At 40.5% G+C, this 24,584-nt stretch overlaps 1 protein-coding gene across 1 annotated transcript in view; it reads left to right on the forward strand.

Annotated features, from left to right (window-relative positions):
• The window catches only part of rasgrp1 (RAS guanyl releasing protein 1), a 101,842-nt gene that overhangs the window by 32,422 nt on the left and 44,836 nt on the right, over nt 1–24,584 (forward strand). Inside the window, exon 3 of the mRNA XM_033026944.1 lies at nt 22,540–22,645. Coding sequence (XP_032882835.1) covers nt 22,540–22,645 — 106 coding nt within the window. The remainder of the gene's footprint in view (nt 1–22,539; nt 22,646–24,584) is intronic.

The raw sequence follows: 24,584 nt of genomic DNA on the forward strand, positions 1-24,584 counted from the left end.
AGTTTAATTTGGCACCAGGTTCAACACAGACATTGTGGGCCCAAAGGCCTGCTCCTGTGCTGTAGTGTTCTGTATTCTGTTTCAGATGGGCAGATGAAAATTAGGCTGCTCCCGTGGTCACATAAAAATCACCACAGGATAAAACATAACAGAGTACACATGGCTTTGAGAGTATTGTGGGAGAAAAGGGATTTGATTGACAAGAATTTCCCACAATATAGAGGAAAGAGGAAGCCAGTCCATTGAGACAGATACCATTTAAATTCGACTGGAGCAAAGAATGAACATAAGGGAGAGAATTACAGATCCTTTATTCCAAATAGTGTGATCCCTTGTTAATCATCGAGCAAGGGATCGGACTATTTTCCATCTGCTCCTCTGCAAGGGGAATTTGAGTGCTAAGGACAATGTATTTCATGTCGTTGTCCTGGGGACTCAAATTAGAATGCCCGTGGATACTTCAGTTCATTTGTTATAAGCCTTCTTTATTTCTCCACTGATCAGTTTGTCCAACTGGAGGACCTGGGGCATTTTTTAATAATTCTTCATCTTCATCTAAATTAATTCCACTTTATTGTGTATGTGACTGAATGCACTTCCACTTGACTTCACTTTATTGTGTATGTGATGAAAAAAGCTGATTGATTGATTGATTGATTCCACTTCCAGCCCTGGTTCTTTCTCATTTTTGTTGGCATCATCCTTCACTGCAGAGATCCTGTCCACCGCCTCTTTCCATTCTGCCTGTTTTTCCGGAATGTCAACAAATAAAGATAAATAAGTTGGATTTAATTCAGCCACAACAGATTTGCATTTACAAGGTGATCAAAGCAGGGAACTGAATATTCCAGGTTGACATTCCAGCAACAGGCAGAATGGAAAGAGGCAGTGGACGGCATCTCTGCAGTGAAGGATAATGCTGACAAAAATGAGAAAGAACCCAAGGCTGGAAGTGGATTACACAGATGAAGATGAAGAATAAAAAAATATTATTTAACTTTATTTCCCCACTGATCAGTTTGTCCAACTCCACAGTTATTACTGAAGGACTTTGAGCTATTTTTTTATTCTTCATCTTCATCTAAATTGATTCAATTTCCAGCCCTGGGTTCTTTCTTATTTTTGTTGGCATCACCCTTCACTGCAGAGATGCTGTCCACTGCCTCTTATCATTCTGCCTGTTTTTCTGGAATGCCAACCTGGACTATTCAGTTCCCTGCTTTGATCACCTGGTAAATGCAAATCTGTTGTGGTAGAATCAAACTAATTTATCTTTATTTGTGCCAATATTTTTTCTGCATCATTAGAAATATTTTTTTGCATTTACACTTTGCTCCAGTCCAATTTAAATGAAATCTGATCCATTGTACTGTCTTCCTCGTTCCCCTACTTTGAAGCAAATGTGTGTGAATCAAGTCCCCTTTCTCCCGCAATGGTTTTCTAACCATGTGTACTCTATGATGTTGTATCCCTTGTCAATTTTTATGTGATGTAGCTTGTAATGCAGAAATTATTACCTTTATGGTTGTTCTTGTTAATTTAGACATTAGCAATACTATTTTGAAAATTCTATCCCATTTGTTGGTTCCTCCAGGGACCATGCAAACAGGATCCTGCCTTCCCACCAAGTCTTCCCCAGCCTTGAAGAAATGTGTTTTATCCTTGATTTACATAGCTTGCAGCCTGACAATATTATCCCCTTTTACTACCACAGTGGGGACCAGGAGAGTTAACTGGATCACAGATGAATCTCTCCTTTTCTGATACATTATAAAGTCAGCAAGTCAGAATCAACAATTCTGAGCCAACTTGGCACGAGATGCAGATACTGCAGTTGTGTTTGCTGGGGTTTTCTCACATTTCCACCAACTTCAACATGTTGCTTATACAACGCGTTACTTACTCTACCATTCGTATCAAATCTTATTTTATTTATTCTATTAGTTTTATTTCCATATGTTTGATATTGAGATTGTTTCAAATAACCAGTTTAACTGCTAGAAATTAAATGGTTGACTTTATTAAAATCCCCTTTTAGTTGTTTGTAAGCTTTAAATTAAAAAACACACTAAGCATTGGACACATTTTAAATTTCCAGCATGAATCAGATGCAAACCACCATAAATACAAGAGACACAAGCTAATACCACCTACTGCGCCACCCTGCCTTCAGAATTCCCATACCGACCATATTCTAAACCTTCTTACTGTATTCAATTTGCATGACATTTAATTTGCTGTCTGTAGTAATCATTTTGTCGCTTACATAAGGGAATAAAATGCAATTCTGCTGATGAGTCCAGCTATAGTGCATAAGTGTTTCCCTATGTTAATAACACTTCAGTTTTGAATAATCTAAAATAAAATTAATTTCTGTTGGCAAATGCAATAAAGGTTTGGAACTAGCGACTGTGGTAGTTAGTGGAAATAATTTATTGTATGGTTAAGACTGACCAATTAACAAAAATAGTTCAGAATCGAGACCTAAAACCTTGAATGGTTTAAATTCTGTAGAGTTGTGTTTTAATTCCTGGGTCAGGCACTCCTTTGTGTACTAGCTTAATAAAGTTGTTTACTTTAAGAGGACTGACTTTATCAAAATACCACACATAAGCACTTTGTCCAAGTGTATTAATCAGTTTAATCAACATAATATCTGGTGTAAAATTCATCTTTAGGGCATGCATAAAAATCTTTATATGGTTATGGAAAGAATACCTAAATATGGCTGTGGTCAAGCAGGATCCCTGGTAGATGTCTATTGAAGCAATGTTTTGTCCAAGCTTGCAAAGACAACCCATGGTACTGTTAGCATCCAGAGAAGCATTATTCCATAATGTTAGCATCATCAGGAAATAATAAAGTTAGGAAAGGAAAAGGAAAAATATGGAAAAAATCTACATACTTAAATTTGTGGAGTGCGAAAGATTTACTGGAGGTCAATGGTAAGTTTGGAGTATGTTTGGATATGATTTGAAATTGACGGCAAAAAATGGTGAAAATGTTGCATTAATATTCTGAAGTATTATAACCAGGACAGACATTATTTGTAATATGCTTGTATTTTTTAAAGTTATCTTACAGTCACATGGGAAATCCTATTATAAGATGTATGAATCTGTAAAACATTCACTGTCCAGTTATTATACTGATAGTGCTGATGTACTCTTAAATGCTGTTCAAAAACAATTTTAACTGTACATCAATTGTCATACCATTGAAGAGATAACTACTGACATATTCTATGGTCTGGAAATGTGAAATACCATACCCTATCAGATTAATTCCTGAGCAAAATGCATCCTAAGTGCCACATTGACAATAGTTCAGGTTGTTATGGCAACTTGCTTTTCGTGGGATTACAGTACTCTTGGATACAAAATGCTGTACACAAATGTTGTTCTGGTGGATTTCAGCATCAGTCATGGTGGCTTTATAGCAAGGCTGATATCATGAACTGGGAAATATCTGAGAGACTTATGGCTATTACTCGAAGTCCCACATTATTATTTAGTCATGAGGCAGCTGGAAGTTTTATCCAAGTGATGAAAGGGAGGGAAGAAATGGCAATTGATAAAGGTTACTATGGTGACAAAAAGCAACCATTCGAGTTACATGCTGTGACCTATTGCTGCTGAATATGTATTCAAGGCAACAAAACTGAAATGAAGGATAAAAGCTACATTTGCATTTGTCTTTATTGCACCAAACTGAGCTTTGGTAATCAATCAAATTAACTGTTTTATTAAAGATGTTCCTAAAACATTCAGCAAGCTTTTCTACAAACCGCAATATTCCAGTCTTTTCTGCATTACATTGCCCACAGTACACAATAATAAACAGCATTTTAGGTCATTACATGTGTACTTCTTCCAAGCAAAAAAGTAAGAGCCTTTAAATCTTTTACTTCACTGCATTGCCTTGGCTTGGAACAAAACTGGATTTTGCTAATATGCTGGTACTTCATTGAAATGTATTTCCGGAAAAAATATTGCAATGAAAGCAGCCAATTTCTGGAAAGCCTCTATACATATAACTTTCATATTGACTGGAAAGTTCAAAGATCGATTCACTTATTTGTTCCATAATTAACCAACCTCAATTAGTTCAAAGGTGGGAGCAGTGGACCATGTGTATGATATATATTAACTTTTTCAAAATTGCTCATGTTCCGTTAAAAACAAATCAAGCAAACAGCATCTCAACTACAAGGGGAAAATCTGTCTTAAAGCATATTTTTTTGTAAGAGCAATAGATTCAAATTCAGTTTCATTTATTATCATGTACACCAGGGTGTAATGATATTTCTAGTTCACATGATGCTGACAGAATAAACAGTATATATGCAATCATGATTAATGCAATAATAAAATGATGAGTGAAAACAGAATGTTTAAAAAAACATTTGGACAGGTTTAGAGGGGTATGGGCCAAATGCAGTGTAGATGGGGCATGTTGGTCAACGTGGGCAAGTTGAGCCGAAGGGCCTGTTTCCACACTGTATGACTATGGTGCAAGGTTGTAATGCAAATGCGAGTAGTGCAAAAAATAAGTTAACCATACAGTAATGGAATAGCCAAGTGAGGTAGATTTGAGAGTAAGAGTACATGGCAATGCTACGGTGAAGGGGTTGTGAAAGAGGTGATTAGTTCAGAGGTCTGTGAGCAGGAGGGAAGAAAATGGGTGGTTTACTCACAGCCGTTTCTTCGATTGTTATTCTTCATTTATTGAAAAGGAGAGATATATCAATGATGGAGGAGGAGCCATCTTGGGGAACGACTGCTATCCAGCAGCAGTCCGTTTAATTCATTTTTTAAAAAGGTTTTTAGTAAGTCTTGTTCTTCCTAGCTGGAGAAATGGACTTCTTAATGTGGGGGGTAGGGGGTAATTATACTTCTAGGTCCCTACCTGGTCGGTGAGGCAGCTTTTTTCTCCGGGCTGCCCGTCGACCCGTCCTCGTGGCCTACCAGCAGGCGTGGAGCGCCGTTTCCTGGCGGGGACCGCCCAGCACCTCTGCTTCGGTGGCGGCACAGCGCTGGAGCGCTATCGCGGAGCGGAGCGGGCGATGCCTTGCCTGGGTCGCCGCGCTGGATCGACGCGCTGGAGCTCCGGTGAGATGTGACCGCCGAGATCAACACCTCCGGGCTGCGGGTCTGCGGAGCGGAGCGGGCGGCGCCGACCTTAACATCGGGAGCCTGGGAGCTCCACCCCGGCGCGGCCCTGTCGGCATCGGAAGCCGACAACCCCCTGCTAGGAAGCGGCTGTTCCAGGTGGCCCAGCCGCTGTGAGGACTCTCCCGACGCCGGGGCAACACCACCCGGCCAGAACGGCCAGGAACATCGGGCCTCCGTAGAGGCAATAGCGGTGGCCTCAATATGCCTGACTTTGGATGAACTGGGGTTGGGGACTGGACTTTGTGCCTTCCCCCACAGTGGTATCCACTGTGGGGGGATGATTTTTTGTGTGTAAGTTAACATGTTAGTCTGTGTCCAAGATGGCTGTCGGAAGGGAGAGTGGACGCTGGCGCTCTTTAGCTGCCGCTGCTCTCTCTTCACATTGTGTTTTTTGATTTTTTGATTTTGTGTCTTTGGAACGATTTCTTTCTTTAATTTGTGTATTGATGATGTCCTTATTATTTATTTTTCTCCGACTATATGTTTTTTTTCTCTTCTGTTAACTTTTGTAAGGTGTCCTTGAGACTTTGAAAGGCGCCCGAAAATAAAATTTATTATTATTATTATTATTATGATGTTTAAAATATATGCCAGAAATGGGATGAGGTTTGTTCTTCTACTTTAATTGGACAAAAGTTATGGTGCTTTTAGGTATGTTGCATAAGTGGGAAGACAAAAGAAATAAGACAGCTTTTGTATCCTTCTTACTGATATTAAGTGTTCAAGATTTCAGTGATTCGATGATTGAATTTAAGACTGCAATCATTTTACCAAATATAGATAAAACCTAGCTGTTACATGGATCATGATAAATATTCTCATGATCAAACATTCAGCCCAGGTAAGCAATCTCTAAAGAAGTCACGCGTTGCTTCAGGTACTTATCCAGTTATTTACAGGTAAGTCAATCCTAATGTGTCCCACACTACTGAGCCTTAGTGAATTAACTTCTCAAGAGCTGGTCAGACTCATCCAACCTGAACCTGAAAATTTACAATTTGTTTATCGATACCAGACCTGAGCCTGACCTATTTAGTTGGATTTTATTGGACGGGGTCAGATAGCCAGGCCCAACTGACTGAAAAAGTGAAAGGTCGGTATGGTAGATTGGCTAATCAATCGGATAGATTTATTCTGGATTGTTTTGAGGTGATTTTTAGATCAGTACTTTTCCAGGCAAGTGCGGTGTATTCCTTCATACTGTTGGTCATAGTGGAAAGGTTTTTGACAGTCAGAGTGTGAGTTGTTTGCTACAGAATGTCCAGTCTTTCTAGCCAGGATCATGTTAAATCTTTTACCCAGTAACTCAGAGGATGTTGATGTTGGGAGATTTTATGATTCTGCCATCATTGAACATCAACAGGAAGTGGTTTGACCATCTATTGTTGGAAATGGTCATTGGCTTGCGTTTATGCAGAACATATGTTCCTTACAGATCAGAATTTCCTTTCACATCAGAATTCAGAAAGTTATGTAATGTTACAATTTAATGAAAGAACAAGTTAATACATAGAATTATTCACAGTAATACCCCTTAGAAAATAAACATACCACACCTTACCAAACTTCTGCAGATGTTGTATTTGATCTCAGTGTCAGGCGATATGTCAGTAGCGTCGATAATGATCTATTTGCTAGTTACCTTCATCTTTATGGTGAAAATCTGACTCTCATTCTTTTACCCTTTCAACATCCTGAATAAAACGTAAAGAACTTTGGCAGAGAAATGTCAATAACCAGTGATTTTTAACTTTCTGCTGCAGAATTAATTTAGTTAAAACATTTGACCCTTGAATAGATGCAGCCCGAGCAGGTGAGTTTAATACTTCAGGTTAATGAGTTTTTCTTATTACTGGGGAAAAAAATGTATTAAACAGTTCTAAATTACAGAGGAAAATGGAGAGGGGGAGAGAAAACAAAAAGTTTGATGGGGTTTAGGCAGAATTTACACGATGAGTGGTGATAGAGCCAGCTGATGTAGAACGGCTGGTGAATAAAATAAAGGGTAAGTTTGGGAGAAGTGTAAATAGGAGAAGTAAATTCCGTAATTATCTCAAGAGGAAAAAATAAAGTGACTATTGAAACACAACTAGAATAACTGATTACCTGAAATTACTGAGTTCAATGTTAAGTGTAGAAGACTTCGCTTCTGTACGATTGCAGTATGTTTATTAAATATTTGAACAGATTACCATCCAGAGCTGAAGGGCTAGAATGTAATAACTATGGCCCAATGCCTAATGCAGATGAAACCTGGTGTTTGATCACTGGGGAAACATTTGTGCACAACACTGATGGCAATGATATCAACATTCAAAGTCCAGCAAGTCATCTCTCAGTCCTGGTAACTCTCATTCTTCTAGTGTAAATTAATCGGGAGACTTTCTAGTGCAATACTAAATAGTCAATGAAGATGAAGGTTCAGCCACTGTTGCTAAAAGATGTACTGTAAGTGAAAGGAAAATGTTAGCATTCCTTTTAGATCTCTGCAAAACCCTTCAGTTTTTGGTATCTTCAGGAGACAGATATAATTCCAGTAAAAGTATTGATAAAAGGTAATCAACCTGAACCATTAACTATTTCTCCCTTCAGAGGTGCTGCATGACCATAAGCAGTTTTTTTTTTTGAGTTTAAGCAAATGAAGCTTTTTGTCTTAAGCTATAATTTGGACCTAGCAATACTTTGCTACTTCAATAGACAATAGGTGCAGGAGTAGGCCATTCGGCCGTTCGAGCCATTCACTGTGATCATGGCTGATCATCCACATTCAGTACCCCGTTCCTGCCTTCTCCCCATATCCCTTGACTCCACTAACTTTAAGAGCTCTATCAGTCTCTTGAAAGCATCCAGAGAATTGGCCTCCACTGCCTTCTGAAGCAGAGAATTCCACAGATTCACAACTCTCTGGGTTATAAAGTTTTTCCTCATCTCCGTTCAAAATGGCTTACCCCTTATTCTTAAACTGGTTCTGGACTCCCCCAACATCGGGAATATGTTTCCTGCCTCTAAAGTGTCCAATCCCTTAATAATCTCATATGTTTCAATAAGATCCCTTCTCATCCTTCTAAATTCCAGTGTATACAAGCCTAGTCGCTCCATTCTTTTAACATATGACAGTTCCGCCATCCCGGGAATTAACCTTGTGAACCTACGCTGCACTCCCTCAATAGCAGGAATGTACTTCCTGAAATTTGGAGACCAAAACTGCACACAATACTCAAGGTGTGGTCTCACACGGGCCCTGTACAACTGCAGAAGGACCTCTTTGCTCTTATACTCAACTCCTCTTGTTATGAAGGCCAACATGCCAGTAGCTTTCTTCACTGCCTGCTGTACCTGCAAGCTTACTTTCAATGACTGATGAACAAGGACATCCAAATCTCATTGCACTTCCCCGGTTCCTAACTTGACACCATTCAGATAATAATCTGCCTTCCCATTCTTGCCACCAAAGTGGATAACCTCACATTTATCCACATTTAGACTGCATCTGCCATGCACCTGCCCACTCACCCAACCTGCCCAAGTCACCCTGCATACTCATAGCATCCTCCTCACAGTTCACACTGCCACCCAGCTTTGAGTCATCTGCAAATTTGCTAATTACTTTTAATCCCTTCATCTAAAACATTAATGCATATAGTAATATTCCTTCAGTTCCTCCGTCACCCTAGGTCCTTGGGCCACTAGTACATCTGGGAGATTGTTTATACTTCCTGATGTACTTTATCGAAGCCTACCATTGCATTGTGTCAGAGCTTTAAAGCTCCTCCTGACAGAGATTCTGAGCAGTTAGGAGCAGGATGTCAAGTGGAAACAACATTGTCCTAGTATGGAATTGGAGGAAAGCTTTGTATGCACTAATTCTAATGATATATTCGATCGTAAACATCAGCAATAACCACTAGGCAGAAAAAATGTCTTCAGCAAGAAACCTCATAATAGATAGAGTAACTTAATTACAAGTCACTTTCATGCTGCTTAATCCCTAGACAGCACAAGCTAACCTAAAAACCTGCACTGGGTTAAACTAGATTGTTCAGGCTCTTTGTAAAGGAGAAGATGGGAGAAAGTATTTTAAATTTAAAACGTTTTCAAAAGGTTAGTCATGAAGAAACTCTTTTGGTATGCAGGTGGTCCTTAAACAAGGGTGCATCAAATAAAAAAAATAGAGGTGGAATTTCTTCTAGCATTAAAACAACCTGATGTGGGAATGAGGAATGTACTGGTAAATTGAACAATCAAATCAGATAGCATTCATACTCTTAAGGGCAAGCATGGTGAACAGATGGGAGAAAAGGGACTGGTAAGAAAAGTGGGTAGGATAGGAAGGGAATAGGAAAGGCCAATGTGGAGCTTAATGTCCAGCACAATTTGTTTTGTCTGAAATGTATTTTACTTTGCTATGGCTTCTTGATAATGGAGTTTCTTAGTATTGAAACGATCAGAATAAACCATTCTTAAATGGCACATATAAAGATGTAGAACATGTATGGTTTCACTGTACCTTAATTTGTGCATATGACAAATAAATGTGAACTTGAACATGAACTATAGCAGTTGCCTCACAGGTCCTTGACACAGATTCAATCCTGACCTCTGATGCTATTGGTGTGCATTTTGCATCTGTATGTGAGCATGTGGGTGTCCTCTAGTTTTATGGTTTCCTCCTATATCCCAAAAGTTTGGGATTGGTATAATCAGTTAGTTGGCCACTTTATATTACATTCAGTGTGTAGATGACTGAAAGCTGATGGGAATTTGGGGAGAGCAAAATGGGCTAGGGTAGCATTAGTGTAAAAAAAATGGTTGCTTGATGGTTGGCCTTGGTAGGCCGAAGGGTCTCTTTCCTTTCAGTTGTATCTCTTACTCTATGATGATATTTACTGTGATATCACACAAGTACAATGAGAAGCAAACAACTTGCTTAAAAAAAATAGTTTTTTTATAGCAGAAGGCCGTTATAATCATCACTTTTATTAAGAAAGGTATTTTTCTTACTACATTTAGTTATCTTTTTAAAGAAACATGTCTGACTTTTAGTATTAATCAATTCTTTAACACAAAATTATGGAATGGCCTGCATATGGGGCAAGATATTTGCAAAAACATTCTCTCCTTCATTCTCAAGCTACGGCAGATGTGAAAAACACAAACAAAGCCTTTTAATATTAATGAATTCCAAAGTCTTTTCACTCTCACTGTTAAAATAGAAAAGCCGTGCCCTAGCATGAGTCACGTGACAACACTTATGCAACAGTGACAATCTATTCACTCCCACTCAATGATACTCAGCCTTCTACTGACTTTCACTCTCCATTAACCCATGAAAATAGCAAAGTAACACCAGTAATATTCTGGATTTCTCAGCAAACATAATCGTGATAAAACAAAAAGACATTCATAGTTTTAAATAGAATGTGGCATGTATCCTCAAGGCTCTAAGATGCTTTAGAGCTTTTACATATTGTGGTTTACATTTTTGCATACCTTATATAAAACATTCTTGGTTATTTTATCTTGAGAGTAGCTGTATAGATCATGTCAATCTTAGTTATTTGTAGCTTTTACATTTTCTTTGAAAAATTGTTCATTCAATTCTGCAAATCCAGAACATTTCCCTTAATCATTTGCTATTTACATGTTGTTTCATAAAATATACTTTGGAATTCAAAAATATTTAAAATGCTTAACTTAGCATTAACTTCATTAAAATGTTTATCAATTTATATCAACAGAAATAGTAGCAATGTGTTACAGGAAATAATTTCAAAATCCCATAAATGTGACAATCCATGATGCAATTGACTACTTTTCATCCCAAAGTTAAAACAAATCTCAGTATTCCTCAGAAGTTCATAGTTGATGGCTGCTGAAGACAAGTTTATATTTTAACCTCCTGATACGAGAAACATAAACTAATTTTTATCTCATATTTTTCCAGTGTGATTTAGCACCAGACTGGAAAACTAATTTACACATGGATTCATTGGTGTGTTCTTTTCAAGTTGTTTTTCTAACAGTGGTAATAGCATATATAAAGAAATAGCTGGAGTATAGGACTCGGAGTTTTAAAGTCATATACACAGAAACAGGCCGTTCAGCCCACTAGATAGACACAAAAAGCTGGAGTAACTCAGCGGGACAGGCAGCATCTCTGGAGAGAAGGATGTGTGACGTTTCGGGTCGATACTCTTCAGTCCACTAGTCCATGCCAACCATGATGCCCCATCCAAACTAGTCCGATTTACCCGGGCCAGGCCCATATTGCTCTGAACCTTTCCTATTCATGTACCTAGTCCAAATGTCTATTAACTGATGTTATTGTACCTGCCTCAACTTCTTCCTCTGGCAGCTTCAATATATCCAACACTCTCGATGTGAAAAAGTTGCCCCTCAGATCCCTATTAAATCTCTCCCCTTTCACCTTAAATCTATGACCTCTAGTTCTTGATTCCCTAACTCTAGGGAAAAAAGACAAAGTGCATTCACCCACCTATTCCACGTGATTTTATTTACCTCTATAAGATCATCCCTCAGTCTCTTAGTCTCTCGGTAAAGTCTTAGCCTACCCAATATCTCCCTATAGCTCCGGCCATCGAGTCTAGCAACATCCTTGTAAATCTTCTCTGCACTCTTTCAGCTTAATGTCATCTTTCCGATAGCAGGGTGACCAAAACTGAACACAATACTCCAGCATATCATTGCTAAAGACAACCAAATGAGATTCCATTGACATTTTTTCATACTTAAAAATGTAAAAAAACATATCTATTACTATTTTATTCACTGTTTATACTTCATATTTTATATTTTTATGTTTCACTTTAGTGTTGATGGAGTAATTTAAATTAACCAAGTTTTCTGAGGCTGACCGTCAGTTATGAGCCTGACGTGTTGATTTATTTATTAGATCAGACTGCAGAACATTATACATTTTTTATTTCTACTGCAGATAATTGTGATCATTGTGAATGAACAACATCTATTAACAGTACGATAAAGGTATATTACTTTAAGACTAAACAAAATATTACTGTTGCACAGAATAGCTTTTACTTTACTATTGTAAAGTAAATGCTTTTCTGTGCAACAAAGTAATATTTTGTGAAAGGATTTTCATCGGGTCAAATATATAGTAAAAAATAAAGATTGTGTTGTCTGAGCTATCTTGCCAATCTCCATTTATGTTATCTTTGTGGCTTACTGCGTCTATTTGATGTCGTCTCATTGGTGATCTCTCAGTTAATCAAACTAATCAGGAGTCACCAATTGCCTCTCTATTGACCTATAGTTTAGCTTAGTTTAGAGATATAGGCCCTTCGGCCCACCGAGTCCAGACCAACCAGCTATCCTCGCTCATTAACACAAGCCTACACACACGGTGGGGGTCAATTTACACTTATAGCAAGTATACAATTAACCTACAAACCTGTACGTCTTTGGAATGTGGGATGAAACCAAAGATTTTGGAGAAAACCCACGCTGTCATGGGGAAAACATCCAAACTCCGTAGAGACAGCACCCGTAATCGGGATCGACATCGGATCTCTGGCACTGCAAGTGCTGTAAGGCAGCAACTCTACTGCTGTGCCATTGGGCCGCCCACCTGGATATTTTATTACAAGAAGTTTCTCCATCACAGACCAGTTGTATTGCTACAATGCTTCCTCCATTTATCAGTTTGTTGAAGATATCATACAATATGGCACATTTATCATTTCAGTCAGGAGTCTGGAAGAGTTGTCTGGTTTGATCCAGAACAAGGGGTCACAGTTTAAGGATAAGGGGGAAATCTTTTAGGACCGAGATGAGGAAAACATTTTTCACACAGAGAGTGGTGAATCTCTGGAATTCTCTGCCACAGAAGGTAGTTGAGGCCAGTTCATTGGCTATATTTAAGAGGGAGTTAGATGTGGCCCTTGTGGCTAAAGGGATCAGGGGGTATGGAGAGAAGGCAGGTACAGGATACTGAGTTGGATGATCAGCCATGATCATATTGAATGGCAGTGCAGGCTCGAAGGGCCAAATGGCCTACTCCTGCACCTATTTTCTATGTTTCTATGATGTATGCCCTGCTGGATCATTCAGCCATATCGGAATTGCTGCAGTCCATAGCAGTCAAGTATGTGGTTGATACCTGCCTCATTATTGCAGATAAAACATGTGAAAATACTCTATTCAAGTCCATCAGCATGCCTGCCCCATCTCGAGATGACATGACACACCTGTTAACCCGAGGAGTGCCTTCAGCAACAGACTGGCTCCACCAAGTTGCAATACAGAATGCCACAGGAGATCCTTCTTCCCTGTGGCTATCAAACTTTACAACCCCTCCCCCTTCTGTCGTGGGACAGACAGAGACTGACTCCCCCCCCCCCCCCCCCCCCCCCCCCCTCCACCCCTCCCCAATCCTTGCACATACCCCAAGTCTTTCCACTCGTCATTTTAATTTAATGTTTCATGTATTTTGTGTTTTTATGACTGTTGGCAGATCAATATCCCTCTCGGGATAAATAAAGTTCTATTGTATCGTATCATAGAATGTATGACTGAAACATCCTTCAGAATTTCTCTGCTGCTGATATCGTCTTGGGCTCACAACAAACTGGGCACCTCCTTCAGACTCCCTTTCAATTTCTCAGATAGTGATATCAACTAAATTATTAGCCAACGCAAACCTTTTAAGTTTGTATTAGTCCCACTTATTTTTCATGCTGCACACGAGGGTACAATGCTATGGTTCTAAAAGTTCATGTATCTATTAAATGCATTGGTTAAATTAGAAAATGTATGAAAATGATGTAATTGCATTACTCTGTAATAGTAACTAAGTCATTCAATAACAGATGTAGCTAGTGAGAGATATATAATAAAACATCAAATTTTCTAAAATTGCCTATATTTGGTAAAGTTCCATTGAGCTGGAAAATTGCAAATGTATCTTAATTCAAAAAGGGAGACAAAGCAAGAAACTACAGGGCGGTTAGCTTAATATCTGTCATAATTAAAGTGTTGGAAGCTATTATTAAAGCATTTAGAAAAAATTCAAGATGATTAAGAAAATTCTTATTTGGTTTTGTGAAAAGTAGAGCATGTTTGACCACTTTATTGGAGTTCTTTTGTAGAATGAACAAGGAATGAAAGGGAACTGGTAGATGTATTATTTTTAGATTTCCAGAAGGCATTTGATAAAGATGCTGCATCAAAGGTCTTTGTGGAAAATGGTGGTTTAAAAAGTGTTATATCTAATATTGTCTGCTCAGTTGCTGGCATAAAGTCATCACACCCTAACACCATCTTTAATGGAAGATGTCTGATGATCTGTCCTGGGATTAGCACATGAGATGAAAGAGGTCTGATGATCTGTCCTGAGGCCTTTCATGCAATAACAACAAAAGCTCACCAATGCCTCTGCTTTCTCAGACGTTTGAGGAGATTTGGCATGTTGCCAAATGACTGGTTTCCTTGGCCTGGTTTGAATGCTCAAGAATTATCTTCCTCAAAGTTTGCTGCTGAAAGTGGTGGACATTGCCTGTTCAATAATAATAATAATAAATTTTCTTTGTGGGCGCCTTTCAAAAGTCTCAAGGACACCTTACAGAATTTAACAAGAGTAAAAAACATATAATCGGAGTAAAATAAATAATAAAGACATCACCAATACACAAATTAAAGACAGAATTCGATCCAAAGACAAAAAAATCAAAAACACAATGTGAAGAGAGAGCAGCGGCAGCTAAACCGCGCCAGCGTACACTCTCCCTTCCGACAGCCATCTTGGACACAAACTAAAATAATCACTTACACACAAAAATCATCCCCCCACAATGGTTACCACTGTGGGGGAAGGCACAATGTCCAGTCCCCATCCCCAGTTCTCCCAAAGTCAGGCCTATTGAGGCCTCAGCTATTGCCTCTACGGAGGCCCGATGTTCCTGGCCATTCTCGCCGGGTGCTGTTGCCCCGGCGTCGGGAGAGTCCTCTCAACGGCTGGGCCACCTGGAACGGCCGCTTCCTTACCGGAGACCGCGGCTTCCGAAGCCGACAAGGCCGCGCCGGTTTGGAGCTCCCAGGCTCCCGATGTTGAAGTCGGCGCCGCCCGCTCCGCTCCGCAGACCCGCAGCCCGGAGGTGTTGAACTCGGCGGTCACAGCACACCGGAGCTCCAGCGCGTCGATCCAGCGCGGCGACCCAGACAAGGCATCGCCTGCTCCGTTCCGCGATAGCGCTCCAGCGCTGTGCCGCCACCGAAGCCGAGGTGCTGGGTGGTCCCCCGCCAGGAAACGGCGCTCCACGCCCGCTGGTAGGCCACGAGGACGGGTCGACGGGGCAGCCCGGAGAAAAAGCTGCCTCACCGACCAGGTAGGGACCTAGAAATATAGTTACCCCCTTCCCCCCACATTAAAAAGTCTATTTCTCCCACAAACAAAACACAGGACTCACTAGAACTACAAAAAAAAAGTGAATTAAACGGACGGCTGCTGGTTAGCAGCCGTTCCCCAAGATGGTTCAATGACCTCCCCTCCATTAAATTCTGCCTCTCAAAGGCAGCCAATATCATCATAGGCCTACATCAGCCTGGCCAAGCTCTCACTTCACTCTTGCCACTGGGAAGAAAGTACATGAGCCCGAGAACCATGACCTCCAGGTTCAAAACATCTTCTTCCCATCAACCACCAGGCTCTTGAACCACCCTGAACAATCCTAAAGACAATCTCACTTCAGCACTATATTGCTATGGACTGGCAACATACTTTGGTTTGCACTATCATGGTCTTTGTTTCTAGAATAATTTATAGAATAATTTGCTATTCTAGAATAGTAAATCTGCAGCAAGAAAAAATGTAATTGTTCTGGTTCCAATGCATATGAAAATTAGACACACTTGACAAATTGGTCCAGGATATAACCTATTGGTATGGATAATTGCATGGATAATAGAAAACAGTGAATAGGCATAAACGAGTATTTTTCTGGTGGGCAGGATATGATGAGTGGTGTGCCACTGGGATTGTTTCTGGGGCCTCAGTGGTTCACAATGAATGTAAATGACTTGGAAGAAAGAATCAAAGGTATTTTTTTACTTTGCTGATGACATAAAGGCAAATAGTAAAATAAGATGAATTGAACAAAAGGAGGCTATAAAGATGACTGCAAGTGCTGGAAACTTGAGCAACACCCAAAGTGCTTGAGGAACTCAGTATGTCAGGCAACATCTGTGGAGGAAATGGATAGACGAGGTTTTGGTTTGGGCCTTCTTCAAAATGATTGTAGGGTGGAGAAAGCTGGAAAAGAGAGGTGGGACCAGGGCAAAGTCTGGCGTGATAGGTGGATACAGGTGAGGGAGGGGTGGAAAATGAGTGGAATAAGTGATAAAGGCTATAGATGAAAAGGAGACAAAAAGGTGTCAGATAAGGAAAAAGGAGGAATGAAATGTAAAGCTTGAAGAGAGGGATATGGGTGGAAGGGGACAGAGGAGGGCAAAGAAAGGGAATAAAAAGGAAACTGGGGACTTGGGAATGGGAGACAAGTGTACGAAGGATGGGGAGGAGCAGGGTAATGGGGAGGGGTTGGAAGTTGGTGTGACTGGTGTGTGTGCACTGGAGTGGTTGGATGGGGATCATGGGAAAGAGAAGGGGGTTGGGGTATTACTTGAAATTGGAGAACTCAATGTTCATACCATATGGTTGTACACTACCCAAGTGCCATATGAGATACTGTTCCTCCAGTTTGGTTGTGGCTCTCCTCCAGCAATGGGGGGAGCCAAGGACAGATGGATTGGTAGAGGAATGGGAAGGGAAGTTAAAATGGTTAGCAAAGGTGAAATTCAGCAGGTCTTGGAGCACAAAGTGCAAATATTAGGCGAGGCAGTCTTTTAGTGTACACTTGGTCTCGCCGTGTAAAGGAAGCTACATCGGGGCCACTGAATGCAGGTTTGAACAGGCTATAAAGAAGAAAGTTAAGTGAATACGCAAAGATCTCGTAAATGGAATATAATGTGGGAAAATGTGAAATTGTCCACTTTGGCAGGAAAAATATCAAAAAAGCCTTTAACCTATAATGATGAAAGATTGTAAAGTTCTGAGATGCAGTGGGATCAGAATATCCTGGTGCATGATTATTTTTCTCAGAGCATCAACAGCTTTTGGAATTCTCTTCCTCAAAGTTTGATGCAAGCAGAATCTTTAATTATTTTTTAAAAAGCAGAAGTAGATACTGGATAAGCTGGGAGGTTACGGGTGCCATTAAAATGGACTACAAAGATCACATTCAATAAAGTACAATATGGAGAACATCCATGATGACTAACTGATGTAACGATGCAGCCTATGGGACCTGTGCAAATAAAGCTTTTTTCTTTTGCTACAGAATGATAATTGCTTCCATGACTAACAATATTAGAATTTGATAGAACATTTTCTTTCCTTATGCATGTACTAAGCAACAACACTGAAAGTAATGGCAAACCTCCCACTCTACTAAATTATTGAAGAGTGGTAGACATTATTTACATAGACTTTAGCAAAGTTTTTGACAAGATCTTGCACGGTTAAAGCACACTGGATCCAAGAAATGTTGCAAACTAGATATAAAATTGCCTTGATGAAAGAAGGCAGAGGGTCATACGCTTCTTAGATCCAAAGTGTTAACAGCATGGAGATAGGTCTTTTCCCCAGGAAATTGGTATTTCGGTCCAACTCATGTCAACCAATATATCTTCTGAGCTAGTCCCATTTTCCTATTGCTTGCCAGCTTAATCTACCCTCTCCCAACCCTTTTATACTGGAAACTCTACTCTTTCAGTTCAGATGAAGAATCTCGACCTGAAATATCAACTGTTCAATTATGTTAAGACCATATCCTCTCAACCTGTGCAAATGTCTTTTATACATTGTAATTATACTTGCCTCAACAGTTTTCTTTGACAGCTCGTTCTATATACCTATGGTCCACCATGTGAACAGTTTGTCTCAGGTCCCTTTTAAATCCTTTCCTTCTCACCGTAAAACTATGCCCTCTAGTTTTAGGCGCCCTTACCCTGGGAAAAAGATTGTGATCATCTACTTTATCTATGTCCCACACGATTGTATACACTTCTGTAAGGTCACCCCTCAATCTCCTATCCAGCCTCTACTTACACCTTAAATCCCTCCAGCCGTGGGAACATCCTTGTGAATTTTTCTTACAGCTTTCTCTGCCTTCCTATAGCTGGGCAACCAGAGCGGCACACAATACTCCAAATACAGTCTCACCAACGATTTGTACATTTTTAACATGATGGCAAAACTCCTATATTTAGTGCCCTGAATAAAGAAGGCAAGCATGTCAAACACCTTCTTCATCACCTAGTCTGCTTGTGACACCACTTTCAGGGAAATGTGTACCACAACCCATGGTCTCTCTGCTCTGCAACACTTTACAGGGCCCTACCATATATTCTGCAAGTCCTGCCCCAGTTCAACTTAACAAAATGCAACTCCTTGCTCTTATCCAAGTAAGTTCCACTACATTCCTTAGCCCACTTCCTCAGCTCATTCATTTTGTAATCTTAGATAGCTCTCTTCACTATGTCACCACTTTTGGAGTCATCTGCAAACTTACTAATGTTGTTATGAACATTGTCATCTAAATTGTAAATATAGAAGACAAACAACAGTAGACTGAGCACTGATCCCTCCAGCACACTACTGGATAAGGGCTTCCAATTTGATTAACAGCCCACCATGACCACCCTAACTCCTTGCACCAAACCAGTATGTCTTCACCTATCACCTCCCAGTTGTGTCACTATCTCCAACCTTCCCTTCCCTTCCTTCCCCCACCTGACCCATATCTACCTATCAACCCCTTTTCACCTGGATCCACCTATTGCTTGCCAGCTTAATCCACCCTCTCCCAACCCTTTTATACTGGAAACTCTACTCTTTCAGTTCAGATGAAGAATCTCGACCTGAAATATCAACTGTTCAATTCTCTCCACCTGACACATTGAGTTCCTCCAGCACCTCTCCTTTTTTCACCAGGACGTCACCTAGAATTAAGGCTTTAACCACAAGGAGACATTGAATATTCTGAATTTGTTCACACTGGTGATTTCTGAGGTTGACAGTAATTTTATAGAAGTATAAGATTATGAGGTGCATTGATGAGATAGAGTATCCCAGAAATTAACACTAGATGGCATAGGTTTAAGGTGAGAGGGGAAAAATCAATATCAATCAATATTTATTACATGTCATTTGAACCTCAGTGAGGCTCAAACGAAACTCCGTTTCCACAGCCATACAAAGACAATCTCCTACAGGCATACACACAATTCAATTTACAAAAACATCCATCACAATGAACCCACTGTGATGGAAGGCAAAGTCTTTTCTCTCCCCTGTTTTCCATTTCTCTCCCGATGTCCAAGCCCCAGGCGGGCGATGATAAGTCCCACGGCGATGTACGGCCCCGCTCCCGGTCTAAATGTCACAAAAGTTGGAGCCCCCGGCGGGCGCTGGAATGTCCCACGGCCATGAAGCCGCGCCGGGCGATGCGCGACCCCGCTCCGGGTCGTTCCAACCCTGCGACTCGGGCTAGAGAAGTCGCGTTGCGGGAGCTCCGGAAAGCGGTCTCTCCACCCGGACCCGCGAGCTCCCGATGTCCCGACAGTTCACTGGAGCTGCAGCTGGAGCCTCCGAGCTACGTGGTCGGGCCGCAGCAGCGAATCACCACCGCTCCCCACGCTCCGAGGCCAGCCAGCCCCACGATGGTAAGTCCGCAGCTCCGCAGGCTCCGTGACTGGAGCCCCCAGGTCGTTCAGGCTGGAGGCCGGTCCACGGTGCTAGGCCCCAACGACAACGGAGACCCGACAGGAAAAAGGTCGGGTCTCACGTACAGGGAAGAGATTTTAAAAAGTTTCCCCCTTCCCCCCCCGCCCCCCACATATACACAGTTAAAAAAACTATTAAAAAACACAAACAACTACATTTAACTAGACAAAAAATAAAAAAAAAGACAGACAGGCTGTAGGGGCCGCTGCAACAGTGAGTCGCGCCGCCTCAAAATGTAAAGGAGATTGGAGTTTTTCCACAGTATCATGGTTGTATGGAATGAGCTGCCATTAATTTATGTAATATGGCATCTTACTTATTGCCTGTTCCTAATTACCCCTGTGTAGGTGATGGTAAACTGCTAGCTTCAATTGCTGCAGCCCTTTTGCTGAAGATATTACTATAGATCTGAGATTTACACTCAGAAGGACTGGCAATGTATTTCAAAGTTAGGTCATAGGTCATAAGTGTTAGGTGTAGAATTAAGCCATTCGGCCCATCAAGTCTATTCCGTCATTCAATCATAATTGATCTATCTCTCCCTCCTAACCCCACTCTCATGCCTTCTCTCCATGACCACTGACACCTGTACTATTCAAGAATCCATCTATCTCTGCCTTAAAAATATCCACTGACGGCAAAGAATTCCACAGATTCACCACCCTCTGTAAAGAAAATGTTTTCTCATCTCCTTCCTAAAAGAACGTCCTTTAATTCTGAGGCTATGACCTCTAGTCCTAGACTCTCCCACGTGGAAACATCGTCTCCACATCCACTCTATCCAAGTCTTTCACTATTCTGTATGTTTCAATGAGGTCCCCCTTCATTATTCTAAACTCCAGCTGTACAGGCCCAGTGCCGACAAACGCTCATCATAGGTTAACATACTCATTCCTGGGATCATTCCTGTAAACCTCCTCTGACCCCTCTCCAGAGCCAGCACATCTTTCTTCAGATATAGTGCCCAAAATTGCTCACAGTATTCCAAATGTGGCCTTACCAGCGCCTTTTAGAGCCTCAGCATTACAACCCTGTTTTTGCATACCCTCTTTAAATAAATGCTAGCATTAAGTTTGCTTTCTTTACTACCCATTCGACTTGAAGATTAACTTTTTGGGAATCCTGCACCAGCACTCCCAAGTCCCTTTGCACCTCCGATTTCTGGATTCTCCCCATTTAGAAAATAGTGTACGCCTTTATTCCTACTACCAAAATGCATGACTCCACACTCTGCTACACTATATTCCATCTGCCACTTCCCTGCCAACCTGCTATCCATGCTAGTATCTGATACCTTGGGCTCTCATCTTCCTTAGCAGCCTCACATGTGGCACCCTAGGCTTTCTGAAAGTTCAAGTAAACACCATCTACTGACTCTCCTTTGTCTGTCCTGCCATTTATTTCTTCAAAGAATTCCAACAGATGTCAAGCAAGACCTCTCCTTCACAAAGCCATGCTGACTTTGGCCTATTTTATCGTGAACTTCTAAGTACTCAGTAACCTCAACCTTTATAATGGACTCTAAAATCTTACCAACCACCGGTCAGACTAACCGGCCTATAGTTCCAACTATTCTGCTTTGTTTGCTTCTTATGCAGCGGGGCAATATTGGCAAGTTTCCACTCCTGTCTCTTGTGATTCTTGGAATATCATTGTCAATGCCTCCACAATCTCTAAAGCCACCTCTTTCAGAACCCTAGGGCCCAGTCCATCTGGTCCAGGTGACTTATCTACCTTCAGCCTTTTCAGCTTCCCAAGCACCTTCTCCCGTAATAGCCAGTCCAGTAACTTCCACCCCCTGACTCTCATGAATTTCAGGCACGTTGCTGGTGTTTTCCACTATGAAGACTGATTATAAAAAAATTATTCAACTCATCTGCCATTTCTTTATTCCCCATTATCAATTCTCCTGCATCATTCTCCAGTGGTCCAACTTCCACTCTTGCTTCTTTCTTACTATTTATATAAATGAAGAAAGTCTTGCTATCTATCCTCTTTTATATTATTGGCCAGCTTACCTTCGTATTTAATCTTTTCTGCCCATATTGCCTTTTTAGTTACCTTCTGTTGTTCTTTAAAAGCTTCCCCATCTTCTGGCTTTTTAGGATGGTGTGCGATTTGGAAGAGAATTAATTTTAATTTTTTGGTCAACCCTGAATTTGTTTTATAAAATACTGCTTTCAGCATACAAAAAAGAGTGAGAATAGAACAAGGTACTTTCTAATTTTGTAACATTTTGTTCATTTTTAGATGTGAGATCAGTCCATACAATAGCACCGTCAATTTTGTCTGTTTGGAGCTAATAGTGTTGACCCACTTCAGTGCCTGACTTTGCAGTATAGTGAAGTACTTCCATGAGTAGCATGCCATTTTCCATTGTCTTTAATCTTAAAACTCACAGATTTAATGAAAGGACCTACTCGCAAAATCATTGAACTAAAACCAAAGTTTTCATACTGAAGGCGAATAGTCATATTTGCATAAATGACGAGGAAGACATCAGTGAGCCTGTGTACCAAATCATAATAATCTTTTCTCTCCCAACAGATGCAGATGGGAACCTATGTCGAAGCAGCCACCTCTTGCAGGTAACTCTGTCAATGCACCGCTTCAATGTATCATCAACGGAGCTGCTGCAGAAGCTCATCGTACTATATCCTTTTGGTGCAATAATCCTTGAACTGCAAAGCAGGTATTACCACTAGAGCGTAACAGTATATCTGGATCATAAACAGGTTGGAAAAGGAAGTGGAGTTTAGTTTAAATGATTTGTCAAAATGCTCTTTAGCTTGTGAAGTAAAAAGTTAAAAGTATATTTCCCCCCATCTACACCATTTAATGTCAGCCAGATTCAGCTGATAGTGCAGTAGTTCTTTCTGTCAGAAGTTTGAAAGGTCAATCAATGGTCTAGATTGATACTGTAGGGTAGTGCAGTGGATGTCCCAGACTGTTCAAAGTGGTGTCTCGTGGATGAAATATTAAATTGAAGACCTTTTGACTAGATCTAAAATTATCCACTGACACATTTTCAAAAATCGCGAGTTATCCCCAAGTGTGATATGATTCAGGTTAAATATAATTTAGAATCTGATCACTTACAAAGTAATAGAATCTAATTGTTGCTGTTCTATCACTACCAAATCAGATATCTCGATTCTAATGCAAAAGGAAAAAAAAATGTTGCTGCACCTTTCATGTTAATTTAAATTCACTGCAACTTAATAGTTTTCCTTTCTGTTTACCCTCATGTACTTATATAGCATTTCCTGTAAATACAACAATACTATTGGTCTCAAAACATTACTTGAGGCAATGAGTTCCGTATTATGACTGGTTTCTGTGTAAAGACGTTTCTTCTGAATACCCTGTTGGAATTATTAGTAGTTTTAGACACTTTTATTAATAGCTCCGATATTAAATTCCCTACAAATCTAGTTATCTATATCTAACCTACAAAAACCTCAAAAACCTCTTAATAGATCATTTGTCAATCATTTCTGTTCAACCTAGTTTTACCTATCAATTGGTGTATCATTCCAGTAAATATTTGTTACACTCAATTTCAGTGTCTTAATATCCTTTTTGTGATATGAAAAAAACTGTGCAGTTCTCCTGATGTTCACTCCCAAAATATACCATCTCACACCATAGAGTCATAGAGCACCGCAGAAATAAACCCGCGGCCCACCTTGTGTATGCAGACCATCAAGCACCTGTCTGTACTAATCCTATTAACTAGGACCGTATGTTTGGGTGGTTCGACTGGTTATTCTTATGCTCAAATGCCACGAGAGCACCTGCTTTCTACCACCACCTCAGCCAGTGCATTCCAAATTACAACCACCCTATGTGGGAAAAGATTCTATGTCCTTTGGTCTTGGACATCTACTAGGAGGAAATGTTTCTTACTACCTAATCTATCAGTGCCTTTCATAATTTTGTATAGTTCTGTCAGGTCTCTTCTCAGCCCCCTGTGGCCCAAGATAACCAAACTCAGTCTATCCAGTCTCTCCTCATAAATGAAATCTCCTCTCCAGTGCAATCCCGTTCTTACCACTGTGGTAATCCGAACTGCACATAACCATATAACCATATAACCATATAACAATTACAGCACGGAAACAGGCCATCTCGACCCTTCTAGTCCGTGCCGAACACATAATCTCCCCTAGTCCCATATACCTGCGCTCAGACCATAACCCTCCATTCCTTTCCCATCCATATAACTATCCAATTTATTTTTAAATGATAAATACGAACCTGCCTCCACCACCTTCACTGGAAGCTCATTCCACACAGCTACCACTCTCTGAGTAAAGAAGTTCCCCCTCATGTTACCCCTAAACTTCAGTCCCTTAATTCTCAAGTCATGTCCCCTTGTTTGAATCTTCCCTACTCTCAGTGGGAAAAGCTTTTCCACGTCAACTCTGTCTATCCCTCTCATCATTTTAAAAACCTCTATCAAGTCCCCCCTTAACCTTCTGCGCTCCAAAGAATAAAGCCCTAACTTGTTCAACCTTTCTCTGTAACTTAGTTGCTGAAACCCAGGCAACATTCTAGTAAATCTCCTCTGTACTCTCTCTATTTTGTTG

The sequence above is a fragment of the Amblyraja radiata genome, chromosome 9 (assembly GCF_010909765.2).
Source record: "Amblyraja radiata isolate CabotCenter1 chromosome 9, sAmbRad1.1.pri, whole genome shotgun sequence".
In the NCBI taxonomy this organism is placed as follows: domain Eukaryota; kingdom Metazoa; phylum Chordata; class Chondrichthyes; order Rajiformes; family Rajidae; genus Amblyraja; species Amblyraja radiata.